The following is a 19,528-nucleotide window of genomic DNA, read 5'->3' on the forward strand; positions in this document are numbered from 1 at the left end:
TGGTCCCCACAACTTTGTGTGTGTAGGACTTTTTCAATTGGTCCCCACAACTGATGTTTTATCCTACCTCACTTTGATTCTAACTGTTTTATTGAAGTGAAGTGTGTGTGTAAGACCGCTTGAGATGCCTTTAGTTGGTCCCCACAACTTTGTGTGTGTAGGACTTTTTCAATTGGTCCCCACAACTCATGTTTTATCCTACCTCACTTTAATTCTAACTGTTTTATTGAAGTGAAGTGTGTGTAGGACCGCTTGAGATGCCTTTAGTTGGTCCCCACAACTTTGTGTGTGTAGGACTTTTTCAATTGGTCCCCACAACTGATGTTTTATCCTACCTCACTTTGATTCTAACTGTTTTATTGAAGTGAAGTGTGTGTAACACGCTTGAGATGCCTTTAGTTGGTCCCCACAACTTTGTGTGTGTAGGACTTTTTCAATTGGTCCCCACAACTGATGTTTTATACTACCTCACTTTGATTCTAACTGTTTTATTGAAGTGAAGTGTGTGTAACACGCTTGAGATGCCTTTAGTTGGTCCCCACAACTTTGTGTGTGTAAGACTTTTTCAATTGGTCCCCACAACTGATGTTTTATCCTACCTCAGTTTGATTCTATCTGTTTTATTGAAGTGAAGTGTGTGTAGGACCGCTTGAGATGCCTTTAGTTGGTCCCCACAACTTTGTGTGTGTAGGACTTTTTCAAATGGTCCCCACAAGTGATGTTTTTACAGTCCCTCAATTTTAAGTGTTTGGCAGTAGCTGAGTGTATTCCGTGCCTTTTCAAAGGGGTGGGTCAGGATTCTAGACATAGAACCTCATTTTCAAGTTAGCAAGTGTGATATTTATCAGTGGAGACTGTTTTCAGCACGTTTTATCCAGTCCTTCTAGTTGCAGAGTTGCAAGTCAACAGTATGTGTTAGCCTGCCAGTAAAAACTGTCTTACCCACTCCACAGTGCACCCGAGGCATATAAATTATAACACCAGACTATCGATGTAAATGTCTGTGTTGATAGAATACTGTTAGAAATAAAATTACCCTTGCATTGCATTGCAATAGTTCTACTTTGTTCCCTGAAGTTGGTAGTAGGCATATAAGCAGCGGCGGACTGATATTACCTAGGCTACTACTAGGTGTCCCTATTGGAGTGCGCTTCTCTGTTTACTTTTCGGCGCAGTACTACTAACCAGAGCAAGTAAAATTCTGCCGCTGCTTAGAAACTAGTCCCTCAAAATGTAATGCGATCACTTAAAATGCAAGGATAGAATAATGTTAGAAATAAAACTATCAACACAGACATTTACATCGATAGTCTGGCGTTATAATTTATTTGCCTCGGGTGTACTGTGGAGTGGGTAAGACTGTTTTTAGTGGCAGGCTAACACATACTGATGACTTGCGCTAGCCTAGCACCTGCGAACTCTGCAACTAGAAGGACTGGATGAAATATGTTTAAAACGGTCTCCACTGATAAATATCACACTTGCTAACTTGGAAATGAAGGTCCTAAGTCCAAAATCCTGAACCACACCTTTAAATTCCTTTGTATGGTCTTCACAACTGATCATTTATTCTACCTCAGCTTGCTATGCATTGTCATTATTGAAGTTGAGTATGTTTGTGTGTAGGGTTTGTAGGTTTTTTAAGATTTCTTTCACTTAGTCCCCACAACTAATGCTTTATCCTTTCTTAACTTGCTTCTAATTATCATATTGAAGTCAGGTTTGTGTGTAGGGCCTTCATGGTTTCTTGCACCCGGTCCCTATAACTCATGTTAAATTAAGTAATGAAAGATGGCAATTTAAGTGCAAGGTGAAAGTGTTTAGAAGGTTGTTATGACTGACGGTCTATTTATAAGGTACGTTAACACTTTGTGCCCATGTCTTTCTCTTCTTATCAAGGGTGAGGATGCCACTTGCAGCCTGGAAAATGTGCCTTCTACCAGTGACCTCCCAACATGTGCCACTCAGGTAACATAATCAGTCTTTGCCTGTTGTGGAAATAGTATTGTGAAGTAGAATTTGACAGTCATTAGGTAGGCTAGGGCCACAGTAATAGCGCTGGTGCTTACACCTCATGTGAAACTAGTTTGTACAGCTACCGTTCTGCTCACTGTAACATAACTCCTGGAGCTGTATGTAAACTATTGCTAACTAGCTAGTTAGCCACTAATTTGAATTACATGCAACTTTTACTGCATCATACTAGGAGAGAGAAAATGCCAGGCAGAAAGTAACCATTCTTGTCATCTCATGAGAGAGGCTGCTTGTATGTCTGTTAGCACTACTTTGCTAGCCTAAGTAACATTAGCAATGGGTACAGTTTATAGCATACATGCACTGTTTTAAAAAAAGATACAAATCTAAGTGCAAGGTGAAGGTGTTTAGAAGGTTGTTATGACTGACGGTCTATTCATAGGGTACATGTTAACACTTTGTGCCCATGTCTTTCTCTTCTTATCAAGGGTGAGGATGCCACTTGCAGCCTGGAAAATGTGCCTTCTACCAGTGACCTCCCAACATGTGCCACTCAGGTAACATAATCATGATGTGTCTGTTAGCACTACGTAGCCAGCCTAAGTAACGTAACCTTTGGGTACAGTTTATAGCATACAATTTCTTCCCCTTTGTCTTACAAGATATGTAGTCTTTGCTTTCACTTGATTCCAACAACTGATATATCCTATTGAAGCTGAGAGTATGCCAGGGCTTTTTGAATTCTATCAATTGGTCCCCACAACTGATGTTTTATCCTACCTCACTTTGATTCTAACTGTTTTATTGAAGTGAAGTGTGTGTAGGACCGCTTGAGATGCCTTTAGTTGGTCCCCACAACTTTGTGTGTGTAGGACTTTTTCAATTGGTCCCCACAACTGATGTTTTATCCTACCTCACTTTGATTCTAACTGTTTTATTGAAGTGAAGTGTGTGTGTAAGACCGCTTGAGATGCCTTTAGTTGGTCCCCACAACTTTGTGTGTGTAGGACTTTTTCAATTGGTCCCCACAACTCATGTTTTATCCTACCTCACTTTAATTCTAACTGTTTTATTGAAGTGAAGTGTGTGTAGGACCGCTTGAGATGCCTTTAGTTGGTCCCCACAACTTTGTGTGTGTAGGACTTTTTCAATTGGTCCCCACAACTGATGTTTTATCCTACCTCACTTTGATTCTAACTGTTTTATTGAAGTGAAGTGTGTGTAACACGCTTGAGATGCCTTTAGTTGGTCCCCACAACTTTGTGTGTGTAGGACTTTTTCAATTGGTCCCCACAACTGATGTTTTATACTACCTCACTTTGATTCTAACTGTTTTATTGAAGTGAAGTGTGTGTAACACGCTTGAGATGCCTTTAGTTGGTCCCCACAACTTTGTGTGTGTAAGACTTTTTCAATTGGTCCCCACAACTGATGTTTTATCCTACCTCAGTTTGATTCTATCTGTTTTATTGAAGTGAAGTGTGTGTAGGACCGCTTGAGATGCCTTTAGTTGGTCCCCACAACTTTGTGTGTGTAGGACTTTTTCAAATGGTCCCCACAAGTGATGTTTTTACAGTCCCTCAATTTTAAGTGTTTGGCAGTAGCTGAGTGTATTCCGTGCCTTTTCAAAGGGGTGGGTCAGGATTCTAGACATAGAACCTCATTTTCAAGTTAGCAAGTGTGATATTTATCAGTGGAGACTGTTTTCAGCACGTTTTATCCAGTCCTTCTAGTTGCAGAGTTGCAAGTCAACAGTATGTGTTAGCCTGCCAGTAAAAACTGTCTTACCCACTCCACAGTGCACCCGAGGCATATAAATTATAACACCAGACTATCGATGTAAATGTCTGTGTTGATAGAATACTGTTAGAAATAAAATTACCCTTGCATTGCATTGCAATAGTTCTACTTTGTTCCCTGAAGTTGGTAGTAGGCATATAAGCAGCGGCGGACTGATATTACCTAGGCTACTACTAGGTGTCCCTATTGGAGTGCGCTTCTCTGTTTACTTTTCGGCGCAGTACTACTAACCAGAGCAAGTAAAATTCTGCCGCTGCTTAGAAACTAGTCCCTCAAAATGTAATGCGATCACTTAAAATGCAAGGATAGAATAATGTTAGAAATAAAACTATCAACACAGACATTTACATCGATAGTCTGGCGTTATAATTTATTTGCCTCGGGTGTACTGTGGAGTGGGTAAGACTGTTTTTAGTGGCAGGCTAACACATACTGATGACTTGCGCTAGCCTAGCACCTGCGAACTCTGCAACTAGAAGGACTGGATGAAATATGTTTAAAACGGTCTCCACTGATAAATATCACACTTGCTAACTTGGAAATGAAGGTCCTAAGTCCAAAATCCTGAACCACACCTTTAAATTCCTTTGTATGGTCTTCACAACTGATCATTTATTCTACCTCAGCTTGCTATGCATTGTCATTATTGAAGTTGAGTATGTTTGTGTGTAGGGTTTGTAGGTTTTTTAAGATTTCTTTCACTTAGTCCCCACAACTAATGCTTTATCCTTTCTTAACTTGCTTCTAATTATCATATTGAAGTCAGGTTTGTGTGTAGGGCCTTCATGGTTTCTTGCACCCGGTCCCTATAACTCATGTTAAATTAAGTAATGAAAGATGGCAATTTAAGTGCAAGGTGAAAGTGTTTAGAAGGTTGTTATGACTGACGGTCTATTCATAGGGTACATGTTAATACTTTGTGCCCATGTCTTTCTCTTCTTATCAAGGGTGAGGATGCCACTTGCAGCCTGGAAAATGTGCCTTCTACCAGTGACCTCCCAACATGTGCCACTCAGGTAACATAATCAGTCTTTGCCTGTTGTGGAAATAGTATTGTGAAGTAGAATTTGACAGTCATTAGGTAGGCTAGGGCCACAGTAATAGCGCTGGTGCTTACACCTCATGTGAAACTAGTTTGTACAGCTACCGTTCTGCTCACTGTAACATAACTCCTGGAGCTGTATGTAAACTATTGCTAACTAGCTAGTTAGCCACTAATTTGAATTACATGCAACTTTTACTGCATCATACTAGGAGAGAGAAAATGCCAGGCAGAAAGTAACCATTCTTGTCATCTCATGAGAGAGGCTGCTTGTATGTCTGTTAGCACTACTTTGCTAGCCTAAGTAACATTAGCAATGGGTACAGTTTATAGCATACATGCACTGTTTTAAAAAAAGATACAAATCTAAGTGCAAGGTGAAGGTGTTTAGAAGGTTTTTATGACTGACGGTCTATTCATAGGGTACATGTTAACACTTTGTGCCCATGTCTTTCTCTTCTTATCAAGGGTGAGGATGCCACTTGCAGCCTGGAAAATGTGCCTTCTACCAGTGACCTCCCAACATGTGCCACTCAGGTAACATAATCAGTCTTTGCCTGTTGTGGAAATAGTATTGTGAAGCAGAATTTGAGTCATTATTTAGGCTAGGGCCACAGTAATAGCGCTGGTGCTTACACCTCATATGAAACTAGGTTGTCCAGCTATCGTTCGGCTCACTGTAGATAGATAGATACTTTATTGATCCTCAAGGGGAAATTCAAGAACATAACTGTAACATAACTCTTGGAGCTGTATGTAAACTATTGCTAACTAGCTAGTTTAACTGTAGCATCTCGAACATAACATAATCAGTCTTTGCCTGTTGTGGAAATAGTATTGTTACGGTTGGTTAGTTTCTACGGCTACCGTTCTGCTTACTGTAGCATAACTCCTTGAGCTGTATGTAAACTATTGCTAACTAGCTAGTTAGCCAATCATTTCAATTACGTGTCACTTTTACTGCATCATACTAGGAGAGAAAAATGTAATGAAGAGAGAAACGATTCTAGCCATCACCTGAGAGGCTGCTTGTGTGTCTGTCAGCACTACGTAGCTAAACTAAGTAAAGTAACCTATGGGTACAGGTTATAGCATACAATTTCTTCCCTTTTGTTTTACAGTATATGTAATCTTTGCTTTCACTTGGTTCTCATGATATTTTATTTGACATCAACCTGCTTCTTACTATCCTATTGAAGCTTAGTCTGTGCTCGGGCTTCTGAGCTTGCCAGAGTCTGAAGCAGTAGGCCTAGGCTACTATATTAAAACACAATTATTGCCGCAACTGGAGGCATTCCAGCTTATAAATTTAAAAAAGTAAATCATGCAATTCAAACTCAATTTAGGCTACTTGGCTACGCAATAAGGTTTCCATTACAGCGCACGTTTTTAATGAATGAAAGCGACTGCCTTGTCTCGCAATAAACAGTGGGTGAAAATTCCGACTCTTTCAACTACATTAAATGTAATACCCCCCAGATTTCAGTGCTCATCAGTCCCAACATTAAGCAACATAATGAAACTGTCCAAAAGAAAATTAAATCCCACACCAAACGGAAAATCTTCTGCTTTTGATAGCGGTATGCGCTCCAAACGAAACGCATGTCTCACAATAAAGTGCACGTAGAAATAAAGGCATGCTCAATATAGCCTACGTCTGCCCCAAATAAAGCCCTGTGCTTTGCACAGCCTAAGTAAATAAAAGACCCCTGCCATAATTTGAGGATTTTTCCGCATGTTATTTTTTTATGAGGCTTTGTTAAATAGCCTAATTAATTATTATAGGCTAATCTCTCACCCTCTTTGTCGACTCCGTGCCTTGGATAGTTTTGAGTTACATTTTAACAAAACCTGTCAGACTTAAGCATTATTATGTTTTTGGTTAAGTTATTGTTTAACATGGTTCTTTTTTATAATTTATTATTTTGGAACAAACGAGGGTCTCTGTTTAATCTGAACGCCGTCTCGCATGCCGCTGCTTTAGAGCACCGAAGCGCTTAATATCTGTTTAACCTAACCGAACGTCCAGTTTAACTGCCAGAAGTTCTTCTTGTGATTAATATCTCATCGAGGAAAAACATGCTGTATTTCTGTATTTTGATTGCATTTTTAAAAAGTTAAATAAATAATTAATTTTAATATAGGCCTAGAAATATTAATGATTTAATCAATAGTCGATTGTTAATTCTCCCGACGATCGACTAAGAAAATTTAATCGAATGCCCATCCCTACTTTCAACCATTATAGCAACAGCTTTATTTAGTATTCAAAAGCCATGTCTACCTAATTAAAACCATTGTAACATTGTAAATTTGTTTGTTCTAAATGAAATATCTATATGAATATGACTTTTCAGAAGAAGTCAACCATTATTGCCTATCAGGACTACAATGAAACCACTCCAGATGAGGATGAAGATTATATTCCTTCCTCTGCAGAATCCAGTTCTTCGGAAGGCTATTCTGTTAGCATGCCGCTATCCATACAGAATAAACAAAAAAAGGCTATTCAGGTGGGTGAGTTCGTTTAGTGAGTCTGTGAGGGAGTGTATGGACATGAAATATTGTTTTTAATTGGTTTTCTAAATGACATCTATATGAATATGACTTTTCAGAAGAACTCCATTCCTGATTATCAGGACTACATTGAAACTACTCCAGATGAGGACGAAGACTATATTCCTTCATCTGCAGAATCCAGTTCTTCAGAAGGTTCTTCTGTCATCATACCGCCACCCATAAAGAAAAAAAAAAGTGGGGCCATTCATTTTCTAGCCAGGTCTCCCAAGATCAATCATCCTAAGGACCCAACAGACGAAGATCAGCCATCCACATCGGCAATAACAATTCCAGAAGTTCTCAAAAAAAGTGATGGCTCTAGAGTTTACAATAAAAGACAATTTTGCCTCTTTTGTTTTAAGCCATTCATCAAAATGGCGAGGCATCTTCAACAAGTTCATGCAAATGAACGGGAGGTAGCATCTGCTTTAATGCACCCAAAGGGATCCAAAGCGAGGAGGGTTTCTTTGCAGTCAATTCGAAATGAGGGCAACTACAGACACAATGCCGAGGTGATCAGGACTGGCAGGGGTGAACTGGTCCCACGAAAAAGACCTACGATGAAGACACAACGCTCTGACTTTTTGCATTGTTTGTTTTGCCATGGACTGTTTATGAGAAAAATTTTATGGCGACATCACAAAACTTGCCCAATGAAACCCAAAAATTCAAGCACAACCCCTGGGAAGACGCGGGTCCAGAAAATGTGTGCTTTTATGGAGCCCATTCCTTCCCACCTAAATGAAAAACTTTGGACAGTGCTAAGTACTATGTCACAGGATGAAATAACACACACTGTCAAAAATGATGAGAGTATTTTGCAATTAGGACAACAACACTTGAATAAGAGTGGTTCAAACCCCAAACGATATGAAAACATCAGGCAGAAGATGCGTGAGGTCGGGCGACTACTGATTACCGCACGGAAGATGACTGCAGTTAAAGATATGAAGGACCTCATTGATGCGAAGAAGTACCAGACAGTGGTGAAGGCAGTAAAGGAGACTTGTGGATACGATAGTCAGACTGAAACTTACAAAATCAAAGGCCTTGCACTGAAGCTTGGCCACAGTCTTAAAAAGGTTGCAAAACTTATGGAAAGCAACGGCAGAATGAGTGGAAATGATGAGATGGTTGCACAAGCAGTGGATTTCCAGAAGGTACATGAAACCAGATGGTGTGACTATATATCCTCGACTGCTCTCAGGAATCTACATGAGGCCAAATGGAACACTCCGTTGATCCTTCCTTTTACGGAGGATATCCAAAAACTTCATTCGTATTTGGACTCCAAGAATGACGAGTATCACAAACTTCTTTCAGAAGAACCCTCAGATGTAAGATGGTCATGTTTAGCCCGGACATGTTTGGCAAGTGTTATACTTTTCAACAGAAGGAGAGAGGGCGAAGTGTCTTCTATGCCTTTGTCAGCCTTCATGTCAAGAAATAAATCTGATCCACACGAAGATATAGACTGGGCATTAAGTGAAACGGAAAAACAGCTCTGTCGGCATTTTTCTAGAATTGAGACAAGAGGCAAACGTGGACGCAAAGTGCCCATACTCCTGACCCCAAAGATGGTCAGCTCATTGGATTTGCTTGTCAACACAAGAGAGAAGTGTGGCATACAGAAGGGCAACCCATACTTCTTTGCCAGACCCGGCTCAATATTTCATTACAGAGGATCAGACTGCCTTCGCACCTTTGCCCAAAAATGTGGTGCTAAGAATCCTGATGCTTTGAAATCCACTAAGTTAAGAAAACATGTGGCCACTCTGTCTACAGTACTTAATATGACCGAAACAGAAATGGACCAGTTGGCTAATTTCCTAGGACATGACCTCGTTGTGCACAGAGAATATTATAGACTGCCAGAGGGAACGTTGCAACTCGCAAAAATCAGTAAGGTGCTGATGTCGATTGAACAAGGCCGACTAATGGAATTCAAGGGAAAAAATCTCGATGAAATCGAAATACAACCTCACGGTATGTGTAATACAGTACTTTAGCATGCATATATTGTTTAGACAAGAATGCTCTCCCATTCATGATTTCCTGATATCAAGTTTAATTTTGCAGAGCAAGTTCAGCTGCTAGATGAGGGAATGGAAGAAGAAGAGCATGAGGACATTGGTGTACAACCAGCAGGTACATACATACATTTATTCCACTGCTTGGTTGACTTCCCCATTGTCCTGCGTAATTTAGAACATGTATTAACCGTATGTTATTTGCACACCTATGAAGTAGATCCAATCTGTTGGCCGTATTACACTTGTATATTAATTTGGCAAACTCGTTAAGTTTAAATGAACTGTCATGTTGTATCCAAGCTGTAAAATACAGATGTTCAGAACATAGTAACATTGTAGCATATGATGGACTTGGATTTTAGCTAGTTGGATGACATGTAGGCTAAGTAAAATAGGATTCTGATGAACCTTAGCTTTGAAATATCGCTAAGATATGCCTGCCTGACCACGGGAGAGATGGAACTAACGACGGGCCTTTGGCCATAGCAACCATCCATTTAGAACTAGTAACGGCAGTTTGTGCTTTGTGGCGGAAAGAAGTAGTTCTACAAACCATAGTTTTAGAGATTAAAACTTTTCCATTATAACAGTAAATGAACACAACGCAAGTGGCAACAGTGGAATAAGCAGTGGAATGTCGTCCATTATCCCTTACATATACAACCCAGGGTTCCTGCGGATCCTTAAAAAGTCTTAAATACAACTTTCGGTTTTTAAGGCCTAAAAAAGTCTTAAATTGTCTGGGATGTCTTGAATTTTCGAAACGGAGGTATTACATTTGCGTATGGGACCGCCAGCGAGTGAGCGAGTGCAAGAGAGGGAGTGAAATGTCTCCATCAGGTTTCGTGTATTTAAAAAGCAATTGTATAATGAGGCTACGGGAGGAAGTGTAGGGGTTGCAGAGTGAAGATGTTTTTCACGGGTGTGGTTAAAGGTGTGAACGGTATTAATACAGTAGGCTATGAACAAATATGCCTGACGTTTTCGTGCAGAGGCCTCAGGGATACGCAGGTAGCCTACGTGAGCGGGAGAAAGAGTTGGTAAGCCAGTTAGCGATAGGTTGGCCATACGTTTAGGCCGGACATATGGATTTTAAAAGCCCTGTCTGGCGTCCGGCGCAGCCTCAAACCGGACGCTCATTTGTCCTCCTTTTTGGAGTTGCGCTGGGCATCTAGAATCTTTGCTCAGACACATCAACGTTTCACAAACTATGGACGTGAAGACTGCTGGTCAAATTATGTGCAGTGCTTCTGTCACTCGCCTGATAATTTGCTGCGCAATTTATGAAGGAACCACGGACTGACATAAAAAGAAGACAAACGTTTTCGCAGTCAGGAGGAAATACTGTACATGTTAAGTTGATCTTTCCAGCGTGTGTTGCTGGCCTAGCCTAGGGAAGAAAATATCTGTCTAAGTTATAATACCTGTAATATGTCAGCAGCTTTCTTGCCAGCAGGCCTAGCCTACTTCGCAAAAGTTGTGAAATATAACCGCATATTTTTTCAATGTCGGCGACTGGCTACATAAAAAAAACATGCGTTCATAATACGTGCATGTTTGAGATGAAACCAGCAGTTTTCAGAAGGATCATGCCAGGAGGACCTCTTAATTTAAAACAAGTCAATGGTTTTACAATGTTTCAGTCAAGCTTTGATTGGTTTAGATACAACTGGTATACAAAATGTAAATAGTGGATTAACTTTAATTTGCTGTGCTGCATATGGGACAAGATGCACATAGTAAATTATATAAAGTAGGCCTAAAAAAATATTTAAATAGCTTAGTCTAACTTTGAAAAAAATATTGAAGGGAATCCAGTCCAGTGTCTTTGGCAAGTAGCCTATGCTGGATTCAGTGATAAAACCTCATTGAAATCCATGTACCATGTACAAAGTCCTGTTATTTTGAAAGCTTGTTACATGGTCTTGTCTGAAAAATTGATTGGTTGCGCCAATTCTATTATTTATTAGGCTGGCAACACAAGGCTTAAGGAAATCTTATATTTTACGTGATTGGTGTTTTGTTGTTGTGTACTGTAGATGATGTCGGGTCACTTGCCGATGTATCCTTACAAGATACAGAACAGCTGGGACCCATGTCATTTCCAAAAGGTATGAAAGAAAACACATAGTGATATTTTCAGGGCCATAGTGGGACATTTTACAGCTCACCTGTTCAGTCACAACATTTCCAACACCCTCTTCTCAGTAGTTTGTCAATATTCTTGAGCTAGGTATCTTGTGAAAGCTTGGAATAAGTCCAAGGAAAATCTTATGTTTTACATTTTTATTGTTATTGTGTAGATGTCAGCTTGCTTTCCAATGTGTCCTTGGAAGATACACCACAGCTGGAGCACATGTCACATTTAAAAGGTATGAAAGGAAAATATCACTGAATATGTGAAATAACAAATATGTGTTTCAGGGCCAAGGTCACACATTTTACAGCTACAATGCTCACATCTCCTAACCTGTTTCAGTCACAACATTTCCAACACTCCTCTGTAGTTAGAGTGAATATTCTTGATCTAGGTATCTTGTGAAAGCTTAGCACAAGCTAAGCTCATGTTTTACATGTTTATTGTTGTTGTGTAGATGTCGAGTCACTTCCTGATGTATCCTTGCAAGATACAGAACAGCTGGGACCCATGTCATTTCCAAAAGGTAGGAAAGGAAAATATCACTAAATATGTTTGAAAGTACAGGACACTGGTCCTGACAGGTACACTGTGCTACTTAAATAATGTGTAATCTTATATGCCCGCCCTGCCCCCGTGCTGCTATGCACAACTGCAGCCTCTGCCGTGCTGACTCTTTGTCTCTGATCTTTGCCCTCCTCTGCATGTTCATCAATTTAAAAATATCGCGGTGGAATAATTTAAAGTTGACGGGCTGAATTGCTCTTAAATCCAGATTAGGTTGATAACCACACTCTGCAAATCTGAATGTAACTATTGCATTCAAGTTAAGTCAAGGTAAGTTCTTGTCAGAACACTGTAATTTACGGCTCTTCAATTTAATTATTTGCTTACTAAAGTAGCCTATTACACTAATAATTGCTTTTAACTTTTAACCCTCTACAGGGCTCTACAGTGCACCCATTTCACTCGCACATGCGAGTAAAAATGATGCCGTGCGAGTGCAAAAAAATATTTAGGCGCACTGGTGCGAATGACTTCTAACCATGTCAATATTTGTCTACAAAATACACCGCAACATCGAGAAACATTACTGGTGCAAACCATAGAATCACGTGGCGAATGCAGCATAAAAACTACACCTCCCATCAACGTTAGCAGTTTCGCGTTGTGACTCGCTAGTAGTCGCTTCTATCAAATCCAAGAGCGCGCAGAAAAAGCGGAAAGGTAGACTAGCCAGCCAAGATGCAAAGATTGAAGAAATTAGTTCTTCTATCCACCGAATTCATTGGATGTAGGAGGAACAGGATGAGATTCTGAGAATGCTGTGAGAGAAAGAAAGGTAACCTAACATGCCTTTTAGCCCAGTTGACGTATTGGCTGCAATATGCAAAATATAGGCCTAGCTGTAGCAAACCGGCACAAAAGTAGCCTCCCGTAATACTCCCATTTTATTCAAAGGTAGAACGCTACTGACAAACTCCATGCAGATATTTCAAATAAAAACTAAAGGTATAAAACATATATCCTTGATTAACCTATGTTGGGTTTTGTGGAAGAGAAAATGGACTGTTTTAGTAGTAGTATTAGGCAGTATGCAGTCAGATAGGTCACCATGGGCATATTTGGATTAGCTATAGATGGATTCACAAATAAATAAATTAGCCTACATTTGGCAGGATACTTGATATACAGGCTAAATGCAAATATGGCAATGTATTATATTATTTTACATTAACAAAATGTAGGAAAATGGAACAGACTGAAAATAAAGTAGGCACTGATCTTTAAAATCCTTCCTGTAGCCTAAATGTTGTCAGTCATTCTTAATATTCGCAATTGGTGCACTGGCATGTTTAACTGTTAGCTGCAGTATAACGTTAGATTATGTGTAAGTTAAGTACAGAACTGACTGTGCGCCCAAATTTTTGTCTGTGCTCCTAAATTTTTTAACTTGGGCTTACAAGTGCTCCTGAAAAAAAATGTTAGTGTAGAGCTCTGCTCTAACTGCCCAAGTCGCAATATTGCGACAAGCGCCATTACTGAGTAAAACAGACGATAGAGCCGAGTACAGTGTGATGCGGGCCATAGTTTTGCACAAATTGAAGCAGAAAAAAGAGGAAAAGTGGGTGAGCGTGGAAAGGTGAGTGACAGTTCTGGATCCTATCATCTGTTTCGGCTATACTTGCTCTGGATCACTGACTTGCGCCTAGTCATCAAAATAGCTAGCGAATTATAAAGATGGTTAGAGAAAACGGAGCTAAAAGACCTCAATACTACCTGGCCAGTTTTTTTAAACAGTATATATTATAAAAAAGAAGTCAACTTTTATAAGGAGAAAGGTAGGCCTATTTCATATGAAGTAACGGGACATATCTGGTATGCTTAACAAAAATAAATAGATTTGTCTAATTACATAATATGGCCATTTATGGGGGGGAAGCTACACCACTTCTATGTGGTCTTGACACGTCTTTGTTACCTTCATATTTGCCGGGCAAAGTCGTGGAATATCAGGGAATTTTGTTGTAGGAGTTTAAAATTGACTTGCCAAAATACATTAATACAAATACTGTATACATGCAGCATTGATGTTTATTGAGTTATTAGCGTTTTCCATTACTACTTGCTTGAGTGGTTGTCTCAATACCCATTTTTTAATTTCCTGATTGGTCATGGAAATTCAGGATTTTTGTCAGGGAAAAGTCATGGAGCCTTTTTACAAGTGCTATTACTCATTACAGTGGCAAAAAGGTGTATTGTGAATGTGTAATATGTTTTAGTTTATTTCAAGTTCATTGGTGAATAGAAGCAACATTAAAAATGCATTTGAGTATAGAAAATATTAAATTAATGCATGTTGGTTTAATAAACCGTACAGCCATAGGCTATACTGATTCCTGATATCCCAGTGGTGGTCACATTTGGCCCTCTGACACTGACAAGAACATTTTGTGGCCCTCATTATCATCAAAGTTGCCCATTCCTGCTCTATAATGATGAAAGGAGCCCCCACAACTTTTGTGTATGCTGTTGCTTACTGTAGCGTTCTTGGCTGCAGTCTTGAAATTTGTTTGGTATGGTGATTGTAATTTATTTTTTCTAAATGTGCCTCCGAAAGCCATGAGCTCACTCAGTGGTAATGTATGTTTGCATTTTTGTTTTACAGACCAGCCACGTCACACTTCAAGTCCAAAAGGTATGGAAGGAAAATAAATTAATTGATTAGTAATGTGTAGTAGTGTGAAAATGAGAAATATGTGTTCTTGAAGAATGGAAATCTTTCTTTCCCCATGTATAACTTTTTGTTGTCCCAATCAAACTTTCATGGCAATTGTCTGGGCCTCCTGGTAGAAAACAGGCTAAATTATCCACAAGTTTATAATGCTGGTATGAGACTCACCACTTAACATGGTCCCAATCAGGCTGATAGTTTCATTGCTTTAATGATTGCCATCTCCAGCCTAGCATAGATCATTGAATCGGATTAAATCATTAGCATCTCGCCTGCTACGTTTAATAGTGACTAAGATTTCCGATAATTCTCCTTTTTAAAACCTCTCTACTTTTTGATGTTAGAAAGTGTAATAAGACCAACGGAAAATGAAATGTGGCGATTTTCTAGGCTGATTTGACATGGAACTATGCTCTCATTCAGGCGTAATAATCCAGTCACTAACTAATTTGTCTGCATGATATCATTGTGCTGATTAGGCTGGAATGAGAGTATAGTTCCATGTCAAATCACCCTAGAAAATCGCAACATTTCATTTTCCGTTGGTCTTATTACACGTTCTAACTTGAGAGAATATTACCGGAAATTTTAGTCACTTTTAAACTTGATGCTAGCAGACGAGATGCTAATGGTCTAATCCGATTCAATGATCTATGCTAGGCTGGATCTTGAAGTGGTATCACCAGACTCCGAGAATGGCTGGGTGAACGGAGAAAGATAAAAATCAATTGTTTAACTCAAGGGGAGGTGGAAAATGAGTGTAATTCCCCAAATAGTGGAATATCCCTTTAAGGCAATTGTCATCCTACTACTCACTTGTTGCCTCAACCTAAAAAAATCCTATTTATTGGGGAAGCCTGGACGTTACCCTTAATTGTATCATCTGACTGCACAGCTATAGTAATTACGCTGTTAAAGTTAAGTGAATTTGCTTTTACTAAAATGGAGGTGACTGCTAGCTGCGGTAGTAAATGTTTTTTTTTACGAAAAAGCTGCTGGACCCGTAATGTTGTACTTAACAACCGGTTAGAAACAAACATAAGACATACGTTCTAATTCCAATACTCTCAACAGTAGACTGTCCTGGTCTAAACAAATTGATCATACAGTGAAGAAAATGATAAGTGGCCTTGCACTACTTAGGTGCTGCAGCCAATCACTCACCCAAGAACTGACAGAGGGTTGTATGTAGTTTAGTTCTAGCCCAGATGGAGTATTGTAATAGTCATTGTGTGGTCATAAGTGTGTACTGATGCAGTATTTTATCCCTTTTGTAATTGAAAATATGCATAATTTGTTGGTATGGTGATTGTAATACAGTTACTTCTTCTAAATGTGCCTCAGAAAGCCATGAGCTCAGTGGTAATGTATGTTTGCTTTTTGCTTTTTTTTTACAGAGCAGCCACGACACGCTTCACGTCCAAAAGGTATGGAAGGAAAAGAAATTAATTGAATAGATGTAAAAATTAGATGTCTGTTCTTGAAGAGTGGAAATCTTTATTGCACCATGTACAACTTGTTCTTGTCCAAAACAAACGTTCATGGCAATTGTCTAAGGATCCTGGTAGAAATTAGAGGAGCGATTTGTAGGATTGTTACTGAACGTTCTGTATGCCAAAATCCAAACACTGGTGAACGTTCTCAAGACTACCAGACGTGAGCATCTTCTGGGTTGCCAGATGTAATGCAGACTTAGCTAACGTTAGTTGACCTGCAGATGCTTTAACGTTTCTCCAACCATGACCCAGCTACACATCACTGAAACGGTGAAAACAACAAATACCTCTCTAACCAACGTAACATATTTAGCATAAGTTAGTGATGCAGATGAAGTTTAGCCTAGGCTACTTGTCGTGGAGAAATGCCTCAGACATGATATTCTTCGTTTGACGAAGACATCGCCATCTCGGGAAGCTCCTCCGATGTCCACTTAATTTGTTTCTTGTTTTAATTTTGGAAATTTGCCTGCCTCTTGTAGGCTACCCGTTCGACTACAACGGACAGTTGTTGACAGTTGGCCATGAGCTATCTCCTGCCTGCACATAATTGTGACAAGTGATGTATAATGACGTATCAAGTCGCATCAAATCCGCCTTGGTTGTTCACACTACAGCCGCATTGAAAAAAATCAGACCTGGGTCTGATTCAGGACCACTGGTGGGCACATGGACCCATACATGGTATGAGCGCTGTAGCCTGTTGCGCCACAGCGCCCCCCCATGTTGCCAGTGACCTTTTAATTAGTTGTGAAACATTCCTCCTTTTGTTTTCTTTATCACTACACAACTTCTCCAGCATTTTGATACCCCCGTCCCCACTTTTTTTTTAAATATGTTGGTGGTATAAAAATCAAAATTAACATGTATTTTCCATGGAATAGTCCAATTTGTCCTTTTCAACATTTCATATGTTGTCTGTCCTTTTTGTATCTAAATATGAGTTCAAAGGATAACTTGGCAAAATGCAACCTTTTAAGAAAGACCGTATTGCCGTTTTCGGGTCAAATGGCCTTTTTAATGGTAGTGCTAGGGACACTACTATGATCTAGGGCTGGGATAAACGATTATTTTTTAAACAATTAATCTAGCGATTATTTTTTCGATGCATCAATTAATCTAACGATTCATTTTTTCAGTCTGATTCGATTTCGATTCGATTATCGATTATCTCCCCATTAATTCACTATAATAGTAACTTATACATGTTTATTTACATATCTGAATGAAAAAACATGAATTTAACATTGCAATATTTGTTTATTGCTCTTAAGATTCCAAAATAAGACTACGCCTATACAAGTGCAAAGTAATGCATTCTTAGTCAGAGGTAGCATTCAATAAAGTTCAGTAGTGTATGTCAATTAATTGAGTGCCTGTCATTTTAAGACGTTCGTGTGGGAATCCTTGCAATTAACATTAACACAGTTAAAAGGCTGCTGATGTGTGGATGCAATTCATAACGTAGTCAGTTCAAATAACGGTTCGTAGGGCCTACTTCTCCTTTGGACAAGCACTTTTGAGTCTTTGAAAACACTTTTCCTTTTACATCGGGATTTTGCAAACATTCTGAGTCAATAAAATGAGCCCTGCATGAGTAACGAATACAAGCAGCTGCAAGTAAGCATGCTAAACTTGACATCCAAACAGTATTCTAATGTTAGCTTTGAGATACTGCTTGATTGCATACTGTAACTTAACTTAGTTTAGTCTCCTATGTTGTGATATGACCTTAGCAGAGTATAGAGTTTACTTTAACTTTTAATGCAGTAGTTTTGAACAAATTTGCGCAGCATGGTAACGATGCTAAGCGGATTTAATAGCAATTTAGCCCACTGTTCTATGCAGTGCTTCTATGTGGCAACAACAATCCTTCAACAATCGTGAATATTTTGTTAAATGCACATGCAGAGGAGCAGCGGGCTCGTTACGAGAGAGAGCGGGCAGGGCGAGGAAAGGCTGTGTGAGTAAAAAGTGCAGCTCAATTAAATTAATTTATCTTATCTTTAAAATAGTAGGCCTACAACATAGAACAATGTGTTCTATCAATGTGTGGTGGCCGGTTTTGATTTTGTGGTGCCCAGCCACAGATTAGTCAACGTATGGAAAACCCTGAAGGTGTAAAATTAAAAATATTTAGCAGCACACGTTCTGCTTGACGAATCGACGCTCATATTTTGCGTCGATGTATTTTTTGCGTCAACGTCATCGATTTACGTCGACGTGTTGCCCCATCCTTCTATGATCGCATCAAAATCGCTATTTTTAATACGCTAAGAAGGCTTGACACAACATGAAACCTTGTTTGAAGTATCACCAGGGTCTCTACACGTGAACTAGAGCAAACTTGATTGTTTGTGTACACCGAGTTTAATGAAAAGAAACCTCGCTGCCATTTTGCCAAAACCTCTACTTCAAACATCAACGGAAGCAATGTGACCCTACCATGCTTAGAGAACCTTTAATATGACTTTTTGGAATCAAGTTTTGTTTATCTCTCTCTTTCTCCCTCTCTCGACAGCTCACTTTGTTCCAAAGAGGAAATGGGAAACGAAGGAAGTGGAAGCAATAGAAAAGCACTTGAGTACTTTTCTTAAATCTTTACGTGTCCCAGGGAAACTAGACTGTGTTAGATGCTTAGAAGCAGAGCCCACAGCTTTAAAAAACAGAAACTGGCAGGCTATCAAATTTTTTGTGTACAACCGAATTGTTTCCCTCAAAAGAAAACTGTAATTCCTGAATTACCTGTAATTAGTTTGGAGTGAATAATAGTAGAGAGAAAATGTAATGCAGAGAGAAGCCATTCTAGGCATCTCATGAGAGGCTGCTTGTGTGTCTGTTATAACTATGTAGCTAGCCCAAGTAACATTAGCTATGGGTACAGTTTATAACATATTATTTATTCCCTTTTGTCTTACAATACAGTACCCTCTAGAATTATTTGCATCTCTGCTAAAGTTGACTAAAAAGGGGAATATAAAATTATCTTTTGGACATTTATCTTAATGCCATAAGTAAAAAAAAATATGAAATATCCAACCTTTAAGGACACCAATGTTCTTTGTGAATGAATAATGTATCAAATAAATAAATGTTCTTGGGTCATAAGTATTGGCACCCCAATGTTAAATTCAAATAAAGGCAGGCAGATTTTTATTTTGAAAGGCCAGTTATTTCATGGGTCCAGGATACTATGCATCCTGATAAAGTCCCCTTGGCCTTTGGAGTTAAAATAGCCCCACATCACATACC

At 39.2% G+C, this 19,528-nt stretch overlaps 1 protein-coding gene and 1 long non-coding RNA gene across 2 annotated transcripts; both read left to right on the top strand.

Moving 5' to 3' along the window:
* The first annotated feature begins 5,282 nt into the window (after positions 1–5,282).
* LOC143121308 (uncharacterized) lies at positions 5,283–8,373 on the top strand. Its single transcript, XR_012986472.1, has 3 exons — positions 5,283–5,353; positions 7,174–7,329; positions 7,432–8,373. It is a non-coding gene; the product is annotated as an uncharacterized LOC143121308 (long non-coding RNA).
* A 266-nt stretch (positions 8,374–8,639) lies between these two features.
* On the top strand, positions 8,640–19,265 carry LOC143121307 (uncharacterized). The gene is made up of 8 exons (XM_076281667.1): positions 8,640–9,361; positions 9,455–9,523; positions 11,448–11,519; positions 11,712–11,780; positions 12,003–12,071; positions 14,715–14,744; positions 16,178–16,207; positions 18,798–19,265. The coding sequence occupies exons 1-8, from the start codon at positions 8,794–8,796 to the stop codon at positions 19,007–19,009; spliced, it is 1,119 nt and encodes a 372-aa protein (XP_076137782.1). The 5' UTR covers positions 8,640–8,793; the 3' UTR covers positions 19,010–19,265.
* The last annotated feature ends 263 nt before the right edge of the window (positions 19,266–19,528 follow it).

Source organism: Alosa pseudoharengus, unplaced genomic scaffold (assembly GCF_046254945.1).
Source record: "Alosa pseudoharengus isolate Yale_2024_CS ecotype anadromous, Long Island Sound unplaced genomic scaffold, YU_APseudo_1.1 YU_APseudo_1.1_scf_13, whole genome shotgun sequence".
NCBI classification, from domain to species: domain Eukaryota; kingdom Metazoa; phylum Chordata; class Actinopteri; order Clupeiformes; family Clupeidae; genus Alosa; species Alosa pseudoharengus.